The 16756-nt window shown below is 36.4% G+C and overlaps 1 protein-coding gene across 7 annotated transcripts in view; it reads left to right on the top strand.

Moving 5' to 3' along the window:
* SUPT3H (SPT3 homolog, SAGA and STAGA complex component) overlaps nucleotides 1-16756 on the top strand; it is a 529439-nt gene that overhangs the window by 414533 nt on the left and 98150 nt on the right. For all 7 annotated transcript variants that reach the window (XM_055329937.1, XM_055329935.1, XM_055329936.1 and 4 more), the window contains 2 exons: nucleotides 11305-11380; nucleotides 16615-16727. In XM_055329937.1, coding sequence (XP_055185912.1) covers nucleotides 11305-11380; nucleotides 16615-16727 — 189 coding nt within the window. The remainder of the gene's footprint in view (nucleotides 1-11304; nucleotides 11381-16614; nucleotides 16728-16756) is intronic.

The raw sequence follows: 16756 nt of genomic DNA, 5'->3' as shown, positions 1-16756 counted from the left end.
GTTCTGCATTCTTTGAAGCCCGAGAGGCTTTCATAGTGTTCAGGCTGCTTGAAATCCAGATTCTGAGTACAACCAGGGCTTCCTCAGGAGCTAAGTCCCTTCAGTACTTTATCTTCGATAGATTCAAATACAGTTATTTTAAACATGATTTCTGGTTTTGTCTATTTTCTAACTTCAGTAGGTAGACTTTATTTAAAGATAAGAATTGGAAATAAATATTAATTTCCTGAATGTGTAGACATTTCTGCCTATTCCTGTTAAATATTTAGGAATTTTCATGTATTACATTGGAAACAAAAGCAACTTCAGTAGTTACGATTATTGCTGTTGTGTTCTCACTAAAGCCATATTTGGTCAAGTCTGCTGCTGTTTTTTTTCAGTGATTAAAACTTGGCATACTCAGGAAATAATTTTCTTCCTTTGTTTTATGTTAACTCATGCTTTCAGCTACATCAGTCTCTGTGGCGGATTTCTATTGATGAACTTGTTCATTTCTGACTCATGAAAACAACTCAGCCAGTTATGAGAAAAGAAACTTCAGCTGAAAATGATGAAGAGCATTCTCTGTAGGGAATAAACAATTTAATTTGGTTTGTTTTGTTGCTAATCTTAACTCAGATGGTACCCAGTTGTAAAAGCCTATTTTTCCTCTATTATATATTCCCTTGAGAATTTTCCATTGACTGGTGACTTCATTTCTTCACTGGGGCATAATGTAATAGACTTCATTATTCATTTTTTCATCATTTCATCTTTCTTCTTTATGAACTTTTAAAGCATGTGTGATTCAGGTTTACTGTTAAAACATGTTTTTTGATATCTCATTTATATCAAAATTTGTCTACAGCAGTATTTTCCTTCAGTTGAAAATTCCTAAATGAATAATTTGACCATCTTAAGCTAAGTTAATTCTAGTTAGAATACTTAAGGCTTACTCAAGGAAGAGCCAATTTTTTAGATGTAAACTGAAAGATTGAAACTATCAATACAAATTATAGACAGTGAAGCCTTTAAACTGATCATTCTGATCCATCATTGAGCCACATGGTTCAGCTGCTCCTAAGTGTTTCTGATCGCAAACAAGTGGCTTGCGGATGTGGAAGAGGGTTCTGGTGGGAGGCGAGGACAGGATCTATCGCATTGGCTCAGAAGGGTTGGAAGTAACAGCATGTGTTCTGGTCCTTATTTCAGGAACACTCTTTTGTATGTGCCCAACAGATAAGCCTGTCATTTTTGCAACAGACCATGATATCAGAACCAAGGAGGAATTTAATTGAAATGATGCAACAAAATTACATTTTTAGAAGATCACCCTGGCTGGCACATGGTGTTTGGTTGTTCCTTCAGTACCATGATCCTCTTGTGAATCTCATGTCTGACATGGCCTCAGTTCTGAAACCAGATATAGAAGCCTAATGCTTGTTACTTGAAGGGCAGGCAGCATAGAAGAGCACAGTGGTTTTCAAATTCTGTTCTGCAAATTTTGATGTTTCACTGAGGAATACCTTTCAGAGGAGAAACAAAATCGGAGAACTCTAAATCAGCTTCCTTCACCTCTACCAAAGTGTCTCTGCTTTTAGCCATTTTATTTATGAGGGTTCATAATAAAAAAAGAGAGAGAGAGAGCTTAGGAGTAAGACAAACTTGGTTTGAGATTGCAGTAACCTTATTTGTTCAGCAGCCTTAGACAAGTTACTTAACATCTGAGCCATAGATTCTTCATTTTTAAAATAATTGTATCTGCCCCTTGAGATTATTGGAAGAATTAAAAGAGATGATGTAAAGGGCCAACCATGGCACCTGACACATAGTAGTGAGTCAACCAGTGGTCTTCCCCTGCCCCTGAAAGTAGTGGTTCTTAATTGGGTGTCATTTTGCCCTCTAGGGAATATTTGACAATATTTGGAGACCTTTCGGTTTTCACAACCCAGGAAATACTGGTAATACCTACTAGACACTAAATAAAGGTCAGGAATTCACTAAACATCCTACAGTGTACAGGACAGTCCCCACAACATACAATCATTCAGCCCAAAATGTCAGTAGTGCCAAGGCTGAGAAGCCCTGCCTTAGAGGTATTAACTTTTCTACATACAGAATGTAGAATGAATATAAATATATATTGAATTTTGCTGGTGTTTATGAAACACCTACCATGTGTCCAGCTCTTTGAGGATTTAGCAGTGAATAAAAGAGACATAGTCTCCGCCATTGAGTAGCTTTGCATTCTACTTGGGAAGAAATGGACAATAAACAAACACATTATTGTGGCAGATGATAATAAGAGTTATGAAGAAAGATGAAGCAGAGTAATAGAGAATACCCTGCAGGAAGCTGCTATTTTATATAAAATTGATTATAAACAGCTTCTCTGATAAGGTGACCTTTAAACAGAGACCTAAGGAAAGTGAGTGAGCAAGCCAGACAGTGATGTGGCGTGAAGATAGGACATGGGTGTAGCAAATGCAAAGACTCTGGGATGGGAATGTGTTTGGCATTTTTGAGAAACATCAGGAGAGGTCTGTGTGGCTGGGATGTGGAGTAACTAAGGAGGGAGTACTAGGAAATGAGACCAGAGAGGTAATAGGGAACAAGACTGTGTAGAGATTTATAGGCCATTCTGAGAATTTTGACTTTTATTCTATGCGTGATGAGAAACCATTGGAAGTTTTTACCATAAATGGCATTACCTGATTTTCATCTTTTAAAGGATCACTCTGGCTGTTATGTGATAAATGGACTGGCAGGAGTCGGGGAGGAAGAGAGGAAGCAGGAAGACCCACTAGGAGATTATTGCAGTAATCCACAGTAGAGATGATCACGATGCCTTGAACCAGAGTAGTAGCAGCAAAGGTGGAAGGTGATGAAAAGTGGTTTATTCCAGATATATTTTAAAGGTAGAGCTGATGGAACTTAGAGGGAATAAATTGATGAAGTAATATAAAATAATTTTTATTTTTACATGTAAAACTAAAATCCTTATAGAAGAAACTTAGATATATAGTAGGAACAAAGGGAGATTACAAGCAGGCACTCCCTTGTTCTGTTAGAGTTCCATCTATCCTTGAAGAGGATAATGAGAGCCATGTTGCACTGACAAGCTTCCTCCTCTGTAGGATTTTATTTTAAAGGTGCCAGACTTTCCCACTATGTAAGTGAAGCCAGGACTGCTTGAGAATTTGATCTTGCTAAATGAAAATTGAAAGGTCTTCAGCTCTAACTCAAGGTTAAAGAGAAAATATGGACTACATTTTGTGCAATAGTGGCTTTGTATGCATATTTTCCAGGCAGTGTTATAAAATTTTATCCTAAATAACCAAAATATTTAACTGTATCCTTCTATATTTGCTAGACTCTAAAGCCATGTCGACTCATCTGGATATTACATAAACCAATGAGAATGTTTAGGAATGTTATTCAGAATACCTAAAGAGCTTACATGTATTAATTTAGTACATTCACTTTTGGATATGCAGCCAAATAAAAGCCACAAAAAAGGGGGTTACAGCATCCTCAATCAGGAAAATAAAAAAAAAAGAGGTCAGTCTTCTATTACTTTAAGGAAATAGTTTGGGCAGAAGCTCACATAGCTTTTTTTGTTATTTGCCAACTTAGTTATTACAGAGCATGTTTACAGTTTCAGGGAAACATTAGTAAAAATTAGTGCTAACACTGCATGAGGATTTACAAGTAGACATGGAATTGTGCGGTTGTGTGTACTAGATTACCAGGAAAAAAATTATACTTAGCGCACATTTTTCCCAGGACAGGAAATAATTTATTGTGTGTGATATTCCCCACTACAAGCTTAGTAAATTCATATTTAAAAAATTTTATAGACATTGAACCAATTTTAAATGTGTTATTTAAGTAACAACTATATTTTCCTTAGGTAACCAATTCATGCTCATTCTTGATAGTTTAGAATATATGTATAAAAAAAAACTCCTACAGTCATATTAATTAATATATCTAAACCCATAGAGTATAGACCCCCCAAAAAAATTGTATATTTTGAAACAACTCTGTTATGAACTACTATCACAAATATCCTTTTGTGTATTTCTCAATCACTGATGCTTTGTACTTGCTGGGAATTACTCACTTATTTTTAGCCCAAAATTCCCTTTAAATCCCTTGAATGTTCTCCTAGAGTCTGTAACTACTTCTTTAGGAAACTTCCCATGATTACTGTAATATATTCTTAATTTCTTGGACACACAAAATTGATGTATTATGACTATCATGCTGGGAGGACAAATTAGCACCAATGAAAAGCTTTATGTTTTAGGCTATGAAATAGAATATATATTATATTTTTATTTAGTTGTATAATTAAGAGACAATCAGGATTGACTTGGCTCCCTAAATAATGCAGTAACATTCTCTTTTCTCCCTCTCTTGCTCACACTCTTTCATTGTGTGAGAATAGATAGCCAAACCTGTGCTGTTTCTCTGTGATTTTCTGCCTTTTGAGGAGCAGCTTTGATTATCTTTGTGTGTGGACATCTGTTTAATGACCTCCTGTATGTCAAGCAAAGTTAACTCAAGAGGAGTTTCTTTACTTTTAAATTCTCTCTTTTTGTAAGGATTTTACTTATTTATTTGAGAGAGAGCATGAGTGTGTGTGCACAAGGAGGGGGAGGAGCAGACTCCCTGCTAGATAGGAAGCAAGACACAGGGCTCTATCCCAGGACCCCGAGATCACGACCTGAGCCAAGGCAGCCACTTAACCAACTGAGCCATCCGGGCACCCCTAAGTTCTCTTTATTTTTTTTTTTAAGATTTTATTCATGAGAGACACAGAGAGAGAGAGGCAGAGACACAGGCAGAGGGAGAAGCAGGCTCCATGCAAGGAGTCTGATGCAGTACTCGATCCCGGGACTCCAGGATAACGCCCTGGGCAGAAGGCAGGAGCTAAACTGCTGAGCCACCCAGGCATCCCCAAGTTCTCTTTGTTTTTAAAAACATTTTTTCTTATTGTAATTCATCTAAGAACAAGTTAAAACATCACTGAAATGTGTAACTGAAAAACTAAAAGCTCCCTGTAATGCTAGCACCAGAAGTAAATACTATTAAAATACTGTATGTGCTTCTAGAGATTTGCACATACGTGTGTGTGTTTTAATCATAAATGGGATTAAGATACAAATATTCCAGTTCTCAACTTGCCTTTTTCGGTTAATAATACATGCTCATAGCTACAACCTTTGAAGGGAAACAAAAGTAGAACATATAGAAAAGTACAGGGGTATAAGCTATCTAGAAGAACAGATATTTCAGAAGAGAAGTCAGTGTGACCTGGGATCCTCAGAGAAAACTTTCCAGAGGAGGTGGTACCTCTGCTGAAAGGGAAGGAGTTAAATACCGTGTGAAAGAGGGGGAGATGGCGAATACAGTCATGGGGGACGGACATGGTGCAGCAACATGGCAGATGTGACAAAGGGTGACATGAGTAAAGCACAGAAGACGTTAGGGTTTAGTGAGACTAGCTCTTTCCTATATAAAATGAGCCAGATTGTGGCTGCATTTGGAAGCCAAACATTTGAGCTTGAATTTGATGCAGTGATCAGTTGAGAGCCATTTATTGAGGTTTTATAAGTTGTGGTACCAAGATAGGTTGGTAGAGTTAAAATATTTGGAAGGAACCAGCTTCAGGATGCCAGGCCCATATTGGTGAGCCTTGCAGTGAGGGGCAAAGGCAAGGAAAATGTACCAGATGGCTTAAGAGAGACTCACTGGACTCTTGGGTAGGAGAATCCACTAAATTACAAACTGATGGGCAAGCAGAATGAGGACTCAACTGGGTACCAGGTTGACTTGCAACAATCCAGCTAAACCCTTTCACCTTTCTGAACTCCAGCTTCTTTATCTCCAGTGAGTTGGAGGTATGGTTTCTAGATTTCTTTAGCATTCTGTGGTGTTTACTGATCTACTAGTATCATCCTGCAGATGAACCACAACATACATGAATGTGTATAAACATCCCATCATTCACATGTTTTCACATTGCTGAATGCTGCTGCCAACCACTCCATTTGAGGTTTTCAAGTTCAGCAACCAATTCCTATTTAACAAGAGGTAGTTGGTAGATTCCTGTTGGCATTTTGCCTTTTTCATGTAGAAAGAACTTTGCATTTCCATCATCATGAGACTTCTAAGAGTAATCAAAGTAAGATTTTTTTTTTTAATCCAGAGTAGAAGTGAGACAGATAAACTTTCATCTTGGTTTAAAAGTTATGTTCTGTGATTCTGTATTGTTGGAGAAAGATAAATGTCATGTGTCTTGAGAAGCTGCCAAGAGGTATACTAGCACATAGTTTCTCTAACCTTTACGTGTGCTTCAGTGAAAGCATGTGGAGAATTTAAATGAAACTGTATGCTGCATAAGTAATCCAGCCTCATGCCTCAAAGTGGTATAGACAGGGGCAAATGGTGATTGTCACTACTGGAAGTGGTTTTCCAAGATATAGGCAGTTTCATGTTAATTGAAATGAAACCTTTTCACTGAACATTTACATTAACAAATCTATACTAGGAGTCTGTTGAGTTCAAGGTCTCAAACGAATTATTCTAGGTACTGCATCTGTTGGGATATCTGCTTCCCTGTTTTCATTTAGGTAGGACCCCAGAAGATGAGTTCATCTGGCATGTAATTCTGCCTTCTGAGTTTGTTTTACAATAACCAGAAAAAGCTGCAACCTCTTGGTCGTGAGATGAATGACTATTATTAGAACTGTTCTCTCTTACCTTTTTAAAAAGCCATTCCTATGAAATTTTGAAATACTGTTGGGTGCTTAGAAAATCTTGGGAATGATTCTTCCAAAAGTGATCCTTCCAGGTCTGCCCCTGTATGGTAATACTTTGTAGTGTCCTAATAGTAGTAAGGTTTAATTTTTTAAAAAGCCTCTGCGTACATATCATGTTTTTATGAGTTTTCAAGAGCAGCGTTAGTGCCTAAAGAAGAAAAAGAGTGGGTAGGACTGACAGATTAAGCAGAAAACAAATTGGACTTGCAGATACAAGAGCATGACTAATCCAGAGATGACCTTACATTCATGTGGCAGTCTGAGATCAGGAGAACATTGTGTAATTTGAGAATATCCAGCATGAATAAAAGTTATGATTAACCTGCCATGATTATTCAGTGATATACTTCAGAGTAGGTCATTCAGGACCCAAGCTTTACTTACTAGCTTGGCCTCTTTATTAACTTTATATGTTTCTAATTTTTTTTTTTTTTACTTCTCTAAAATCTCAGTGTCCTCAGCTATAAAATGGAGCTATTAAAACTGTTTCTTTAAAAAAAAAAAAACCTGTTTCTTTTAAAGGTTATTGTGCTGCTCTCTGAAAAGAATAGTCATTGTTACTCTGATCATGCTGTTCTACAAGGCTTATCATTTCCCCCTTGCAACTTTTCCAGAGATTTCCTACAGTACCAGGAATAGAAAAGGACTGTCAATGCACACTTGAGTGTGGTTTGGAATTGGTGATCTGAATTGTGACAAAAAGGAAAGTGGAATTAGGACAATACAGAAAATAGGAGCCAGGTTATTTAATAGTTGGCCAATGTCTTGACTTTTTTTTTTTTATGGGAATTTGTCTTTAAAAAGCTGCCTACTCTCTCTGGAATTTGGACAACTTGATCAGAAACATTACAGTTCCTGATTTTAGATCAGACAGCAAGGATTTATATACATTTCCTTTGCCTCCATCCATCCATCCCTCCCTCCATCTGCCCGTTCAGCTAGCCAGCAACATTTACTGGGGCCCAGGTAAATCCAAGCTAAGCATTGGCCAACACTCAGCCTGGAAAACCTCAGAAGGAACTGAGAGAGAAGGAAAACATAGTTACCCTCTTTAAAGAACACATAGCCTATGACAGCTATTTACTGCCTTTCTCAATTTTAAGATGATAGTGTACACACTAGAGATAATAAAATCAGATACCGAGTGATTTGGACCCTTTCATAAGGCTGAATCATCTGCAGCATCCTTGACTGCCAGTCGGTGTCTCTGATTTCATTTTGAGCGCCCTTGACCATGCTGTGAATAGTACACGTGCACTGTATTGTGTAATATACAAGGACGTTGGTATTAGTACAGTTGCTTCCCAACCTATTTTATATCATGGCACACATAGAAAATGATATTTTTATGCCACACCAAGGTAATTGGACAAGGTCGGGGAGGGCAGGGGGGAGGGGAAGGGGGGAGTATGTTTTCACACCTGTGATGCATCTGCAGCACACCTGTGCACTATCAGGTACATTCCAGTTGGAACACTTATTACTTAATTATCCCCAGGTTGTGCCTTCTTTGCTGACCCAGGACCTTACTTAAATTTATTTGGTCTTGAACACTTTGAGTACATTAATTACAGTGGCCACATGATACAGTTTAGTAAGGGAATGTATAGACTTTAAGGATTACAAAGAAAAATATTGGAGTGAGAACTTTACTGTAGGTCGAAGACAGCTTCTTATAATGAAAATAGGCTGGCTTGGGAATTGAGAGCTCTGGACTTCAGTGCTTAATGTGATCACGTTTGGCAAATCACTTCTCTCTCTGAACCTCAATTTCCTTGGATAAGGAAATGAAGGGGTTTGAACAAGATGAACTTTAAGTCATTCTCTAACTCTGATATGCTGTGGTTTTAATTTTTTTTTTTTTTTAAAGAGAGCATGCACATGCAGGGGAAGGGCGGAGGGAGAGGGAGAGAGAGAGAAATTTAAGCAGGCTCCACACTCAGCAGGAACCCTACCGGGGTTTGGATCTCACAACCCTGAGAGTCAGACACTCAACTGACTGAGCCACCCAGGCGCCCTGACATGCTGTCGTTTTGTAGTGCCTGTGCATCTTTGCTGTTAAGTCAACTGCTCTTCATTGAGTGTGTACTCTATGCTGGACACTTGGTCAGTGGCTTTTGGCACATGCCTAAAGCCAGCTTCATGGGGCTCCACTGCTTCAATGCTAGAGGAATTGAAATCAAACTAAGATGCTTGATGAAGAAAAAAATGATAGTGAATTGGGTGTCTGAAAGGAATGAAGCTAACTATAATAATTGAAAGTCCTTCAAGGTATCTTTTACATGTGGTTCAAGATTTCCCATCTAGCTAAATGCCTTGCTTGATAAACTGACAACCCTGGCAGCCTCAACCTATTAGGATAAGTTTTCCTAACTTTAATTTCCAGAAATACCTATTCAGATACATCAACCACTTAAGCATGTGTACAGAAACCAAATATTGGTTGTCCAACTTGGTGAAAGGAAAGTTAGTGTTAAGACTCCCATTAGGAATTTTCTTTTTCAATATTTATCTGAGTCCTTTCTGTTTAGCATGTGTTGGGTGGATAAGGCTACCTATGCAGAGCACCAGAGAAGACCTATAAGAATGAATAAATTATCAAGGACTAGCCGCATCATGGTGATGATGGTCATTTGCCCTGATTATAGACTAAAATGTTAGCATTTGTTCATTCCACAGAGATCATTGTTTATTTACCATGTGTCAGAAATTCTAGGAGCTAGAAATTAAAATCTGAGAGCTTCCTGATGCACTCAAACACAGACATTAATGATGTGTTGTTAGCTTTAGAACTTTTTAAAATAAACACATCAGTAACTGATTTGTGTTCAAAATTCTCCCTTACTTCCTATTGTCCATTGGCATACACTTAGTCACGTATCAGATGCACTAAAAAAAAGAACAAAACTAAAATAATGCATCCACATATCAAAAAATACTTCTAAGCAGGGGCTCCTGAGTAGTGCAGTTAAGTATCTGACTCTTAAGTTTGACTCTTGGTTTCAGCTCAGGTCATGATCTCAGGGTTGTGAGAGGGAGTCCTCCATCAGCCTCCATGTTGAGTGGGGAGTCTGCTTGGAATTCTCTCTCTCCCTCTCCTTCTCCCCTTCCCCTCTAAAATAAATAAATAAATAATTATTTTAAAAAAAGTACTTCTAAGTATATAAAAATTCACCCAATAATATACCCGTAAGAAACACGATGTTTCAGATATATGCACAAAAGGATCCTTATGCACATATATGCATGTGTTACATAATTTGCATATGTGTGTGATACTTACTAATGCATGTTCAAAAAGGATATTTGAGCCTAGAGGGTAAATAAAGAAATCTGGGTTTATGTCAACCCATATGCATGTTTGTGTGTATGGAGTGAGGAGGAGATTAGGAAGGAAAGAAGAAGCAATGGAGTGGAAGAAGAGAAGCAAGGGAAAAAATAGTCAGTGGTCTTAGAAGGAACCGCAGAGTTAGTAAATTTTACCTTAACTCCCACCACCCCATCTATCTTTCTTACATTGAGCAGCAGCTAGTGTACCATTACTCATTCCATCAACAGAGGTATCATCGGAATTAAGCTGACCACTACCCAAATCAAACAAAATGAAGAAAGAATAATTTCAGTTTAAAAAAATATAAAAATAACCAGACGTTAGAAGTGGTACTTATGTACTCCAACTGTGATAAAGAAAACTTACTGAAAGTCCTTCCAAAGCAGAAAAAAAATTAAAATCTCAGGGAATTTTTTCCTTTACTGGCCAGAATCTCATTCCAAGAAGTACCAGCCTGTCTCATTTCAAAATGCTTCCCTTGCCAAGGAAGCGGAAGCGGTCATATTCTTTCCCACCGAACTATGGGTGAATTATAATTATCCTACCTCTTGTGGGACAATGAAGCAGCAAACATCTGCTATACTGAATCAAAAACCCACGAATGAAACTGTACCAAACTGTGAATCATACCTGGACTCAGATTAAAGGTTTTGTGTTGTGTTTACCTTTTTCTTTATTTTCTTTGCAATTTAAAATATGGATTTGTTAGCTCTGGCTCCATGTTCTGAGGGAAAATATATGTATTCCATTCATTGACTCCAATTTTAACACTGAAAATCCTCAGCTTTAAGGCTACACATGGGCAATAATGATTAACAGGTTTCTGTTTGTTGTTATGACCTCAAAGTTTTTCTTTAAAAGGATGATACAATTGAGAAAATTTAAAAGTACACAATATAAGACATAAAATCTTTTAGCTTTTTCACAATAATGACAATAACAGAGGAGAAGAAAATGACATTTTAAACTTTACTTCCAAAAACACAAGCTTCAAAACTACTGTAACTTATCATAATTTTAAGTATCATGATATTTATGTAGTATAACACTGTTTATTTAAAGGCAGGAAGGAAAAATGGAATTTCAATTCTACATTTTAGCCAAGAAGACATATATAATGGTCTACTTGCTCTGAAAGATTGTTTGTGTGTCTTTATCTGTTAGAGAGCAGAAAGACAGACTCGAATTATGGATTCAGCTCAATATGCAGAATTCTGTGAAAGTCGACAATTAAGTTTCTGTAAGTAAATGTTTAATTTTGCTTCATTATATCTTTAAGAGATCATGTGTTACAGATATACTATACTATGACACAATCTCCGTTCCTTAGAAACTGGTGAATTTAATATATGCATAGTTATAACTGTTATAGAAACAGCCCCTGCATTGTAGGGGACTCTATAAAAGATTTTACCCCATTCACTGTTTTGTAATTAATAGTCTAAAGAGGTTTTAAAGGGTTTTAAAGCAATACACAGAGCCCCATGTTAATTATTCACTTTACTTTTGGTCCAAAAAAATCCATTTTCTTTAACATTCTCATTTTAATTTATTTTCCAGTTTCTTCATCTTGTTTACACTACTATTGCTAATTGTACTTGACCCATAATGGACTCTAGTTGTACAGTCAGGACATTCAAAAGCCCCTAATATTAATAAATACCAAGCATTCCGTTTATTTATGCATACTCATATGACTACAAAAAAAAGTACCAATAGTCTCTTCCATTTTTGTCTGTAACCTCCTACTGTGACAAGCATTCAGTGTTATCCAAATCCTTTAGTCTATGCTCTTGTAACACTGGTAACCTAGTGATAAAATTAGTACTGTCCCATCACTGCACACAGGCTTACTAAAAGTACATACAGGCTCATGATAAATAGTGGGCTCAATTGTGTAGCAGACATCTTTACCGCAACAGTTCAGTGATGACTAAGCCTCTCAGGGGAAAGGTCAAAGAGTAAGTGTGATGAAAAGTCCAGTAAAAATCTGACGGAGAAACACATGACCCTGGTCTGAGTGATTATAGACACAATGGTGTCTTTAAATGGAAAAACTGTCCTGTGGTCATAATAACAATGTATTTGATTTGGAAAACAGAAAATGAGAGCTTCATTATAGATCATAAAGTGCAAATAAATGACACATTTCAAATAGTGCCCCATGTAAATGTCAGTAAAATATAGGAAAACATGTTTTGGAAGCTTTTTTTCCTCACTAAATATACTTTGCAGTCTGACTAACAATTTGGCATCATACATCTGTGAAGCATTAAGTAAATGACACTTCAGATCATGGCAATTTCAGCAAATGAGAGGTTTTTGTATTGTAATTTTTAGGTTTAAAAATGGCATTCAAGTCTTTTATAAGTATAAATCTCTAGTTTATGAAGTAGCATTTAGTGTTATTGAACTATTTTTTAAAATCATATTTTAAATTTAATTCACTTAAAGGAACAGAAGTGCTATTTCACACTAAAACATATAGCCACTGACATGTCCTTATACATCTTGTGTTTGAAAGTCACATTTGTTTAGAACTCAATAATAAAGTATAATAAATTAAAAATGAATGCTTTAGTTGTTTAAGCAGTATATTCTTACTTTTTTTAAAGAAGAGGGATTTGGGCATTTAAAAATATTTCTTTGTATGATGCCCACAGGTGCTTCATTATGAAACCCTAGTGGAAGAATCTGTTTTATATGCCAAAATACGGTGGCTGGGAATGCTTAATCCAAGTGGGTCAGCAAATTCAGAACTAATAACCCACACCGGTCAGAATGTTAGGCTCTTTTCATTTCTCCCCTTCTGATAAATTACCAGGATATAGGAATTGTGATTCAGCTGTATGTGTCTTCTTAAATATTTGATCATAGCATTCACTGATTGGGACTACTGGTGCATTTTAAAAGTTACAAGTCTATGACTTTTATAGACTGAAGGTAAGTTGCAGAATTGGAATACTGATCAAATTCACCAGTCTCTTGTTTTATAATTATGTAAGTTAGATAGTCATTTCCCATAAAGTCTCTTAAAATCTGATATTCATATTAATTCACAAAGCTTAAATTTAGTTATAAATTGGTAAATCTTTTTCCAAGCCTTTCAGTCTTTTTTTTTTTGTATGTGGATTTTGTAAACAAATATATAGATTTTCTTTTTAGTCAATCTGAGAGTCTTTGTATATTTTAATTGAAGATTTTAATTTATGTGTGTTTAATTACTTCAATTTACAATTTTATTACAATACATTGGGTTTATATATGCTGTCTTTGTATTTTAAATTTACTGTACTCTTTTTTTTTTGCTTTTCCTCCTCCTTTTCATTATTCTGTTGGATTAATTGGATTTTCTTCATTCCATTTTTCCTCAACCAGTTTGTGTAGTGTATATTCTATTATTTAGTTGCTATCCTTAATTTTTTTAATATTCATGCTTGACTTAAATTTTTTAAAGTTGGTAATCAGTAAACATGCCTTGTCAGCCTAATTTTGTTTTTCTTAAGGCTCTTTAAGTGCTTAAAGTACTCATTTTTGTCTTAAAAATGCTTTATTTTGCCCTCATATTTAAATGGTAGTTTAGTTGGGTAGGAAATCGTGGGCTAGTAGTTATTTGTTAAAACAGGGTACCATTGTTTTTTAGCCTCTGTTGTTAGTAAGAAGTCTCTATCTGCTTGTCCTATGGAGAAACTAAGAGAATGAAGATATAACCCCCAAGGCCCTCTGGTGTATGGGAAAATGAACAGGCTGGCAGTCAATGACTGATCAATAAATATGTACAGAAGGAAAGAAAGAAGGAATTTCTTATAAAAGACTCCAGGGAAAACCATGTCCTCTGAGAAAGACTATTTGTAATTAATCCAAAATAGCAGTAATTATGAAGAGATTGAAGTTACTGAAGAATTTCTTCAGAGTGGAATAAGCATTACAGAGAGCCCTAAGAGAAAGATCAGGAATGGAAAGACTGGTGAGAGGAATGAGGTAGAAATAGTGAGATAGCATGCAGGGATGTGAAAATGGGATATTGAGAAAAACTTAGATTTTACTGGTGATCCACAATGAGAAAGAAAAAAAGTATATGAGAATTAACTAACTTTAAACATCCCATATAAAGTTATTATATAAAGTTGTTTTAATTCCAGCACAAGCTGAAAAACCAGGTAGTGTCAAAAGGCTGATAATCTTAGGAACTTCTGACCTTTGTTAAGGATGATATTTAAATTGTTGATCAATTTCCACGATACCCTTACTCCTGATATATTGAGAAGAATGGTAAAGGTGAAGGAACTCATTCATGCATTCTGGTGCCCCCTACCTCTTGATGGAAACAAACTGTTATGACTAAGGACATCTGTACCTGTCTTACTAGAACCAGCAATACTGTAGGAAGGTCTGTTTCTGAAGCAGCCCTTCTCCAGGTGTGACAGAGAATTATTTCAGGGAATGTTCACCTGTTGCTGAAATAGCAGTAACTGACAGTGGTTTTATGGGACTCTCTGTGTACCTTTTTTGCTACAGAAAACTTGACACCCTACCTTTTTATTTATTTTTATTTTTTAAAAGATTTTATTTATTTATTCATGAGAGACAGAGAGACACAGAGAGAGAGAGAAGCAGAGACACAGGCAGAGGGAGAAGCAGGCTCCATGCAGGGAGCCCTACACGGGACTCTATCCCGGGTCTCCAGGATCACGCCCTGAGCTGAAGGCAGGCACCAAACCGCTGAGCCACCCAGGTTGCCCGACACCCTACCTTTTTTATTAAAGAAGCATCTGTCATTTGTTCCTTTTTTTTCTAGAAATATTTGTTGTGAGACTACTGAAGTATGTAGGTGCTGGGGGATACAGTGGTAGACACATGATCCTTATCCATGCATTCTCAGTGCTTAACATCTAGTGAGCGAGCTACCAATTCTGTTGCTTAAGTTGAATACTAAGAACTATCTATCCTCCTCTCTTTGAAAATAAATTGTTTAGAGCATAGTCACAAAATACCTGTTTCTGTGTTCTTAACAACCTGTCAAAGGGAGAAGTAACTAAGGTACATTTTATTGACTTGCCAAATTGCTGCCTGTTAACTTTGACTTCAGAAGTATTCCACAGATGTTAAACAAGTGTTTGTGAGCTATTGCAGCTTACTAGTTAGATGGAATGTTGCATGTCAGAGAATATGGGAAGATTACGTTAGGGAGATAGCTTTAAGAGGATTATCATAATTCTGCCACAGTTGACAGCTTTGGACATGTACTTCGATAGCAAGGCTTCAAGTCTTCTGTGATTTATCGAAAAAAAAAACTCTTCTATACACAGAATCTATGAAAACTGTATCTGTAAGGATCGAAACATCATGCTTTGAGTGACATTACATGTTTTAATAGATCCGTAGGACCAGATTAACCAAAAGAATAATCAGTGGATTTTTAAAAAATTATGTCATAGATGTGATAAAATCTTAACCATCAATCTCTTCCCTGTAGATTACTAGTTAAATTAGCAATGTCTAATAAAGGTTCTGCATCAGGTTAAACTCTGTTTAGCACTGTGGCAATTAAGAGATATTTACCAGATGGTTCCACACACACTTGGTACTGTTAGGTATGCAGAGAGACATGATGCATGGTGTTTGCCCACAAAAAACTTCTAATATGGTTCGATAAATCATAAGCAGATGTGAAAGGATATCTGATGATATAAGAATTCAGTAAATGACTAGTGTGGGGAAGTACACGGTACTAGCAGGATTCATGTGAATGAAGAGAGATGGGATGGCATTCCATGGAGGGAAAGGAGCAGGGGTGAACAGAGAGAGGGCTAGACTCAAGGCCAGGTAGCATTTCAGTAGGAAATAATACAAAGACAGGTTGAAATCAATCTGAAGGGTTTTGAGAGTCAGTCTTAGGAATTTGGACATCTTTGTAGTCAGGAAAATGTAATTGCAAGCTTAAGTTTTTTCTACTGTATTCTAAATGTGTGACTTTGTTTTTTTTTAATAATAAATTTATTTTTTATTGGTGTTAAATGTGTGACTTTGAACCTATTCTAGTAACAGACAATTTTGAAATGCATTGCAAATTCAATTTCTCTGTATTCTTTCTCCATCATGGGTTTTTTCTTGCAGGAATTTCTTTCCACAAGAATAAGGTAAAGCTATATCAGGTAACCCCTCTGACTATTGTTAAAACATAAGCTATGGCTAGTCATAGCTTATTCTGACACTGCGAGAAGTGCTAAATATTAAGTCATTTAGTATACTGTGTTATGTAGCAAATAACAAAATCAAAGACCCAAATGCATAAGGAATATCTTGGGGCTTGAATATCTCAATGATAACAAAACTTCAAAAACGTGGTGTTTTATACGCATTGTTTTTCAAACGCAGTTTTCAAGAAATGTATCTTTCATTTTGCAATAGTAATATGCAGTATTGAAACACTTCAAAAACTAAGTTTTCCATATTTGTTTTTTTGATGGCTAGCCAAAAAAGCCTCCAAATTTCGAGACTGGTTGGACTGCAGCAGTATGGAGATAAAACCCAATGTTGTCGCAATGGAAATTTTAGCATATCTAGCATATGAAACTGTGGCACAGGTAAGAATTCTAGTATCTGTAATAGCAGG

The sequence above is a fragment of the Nyctereutes procyonoides genome, unplaced genomic scaffold (genome assembly GCF_905146905.1).
Source record: "Nyctereutes procyonoides isolate TBG_1078 unplaced genomic scaffold, NYPRO_anot_genome, whole genome shotgun sequence".
NCBI classification, from domain to species: domain Eukaryota; kingdom Metazoa; phylum Chordata; class Mammalia; order Carnivora; family Canidae; genus Nyctereutes; species Nyctereutes procyonoides.
Note: the sequence above shows the minus strand (reverse complement) of the source record. Positions and strands in the feature narration are given on the sequence as shown.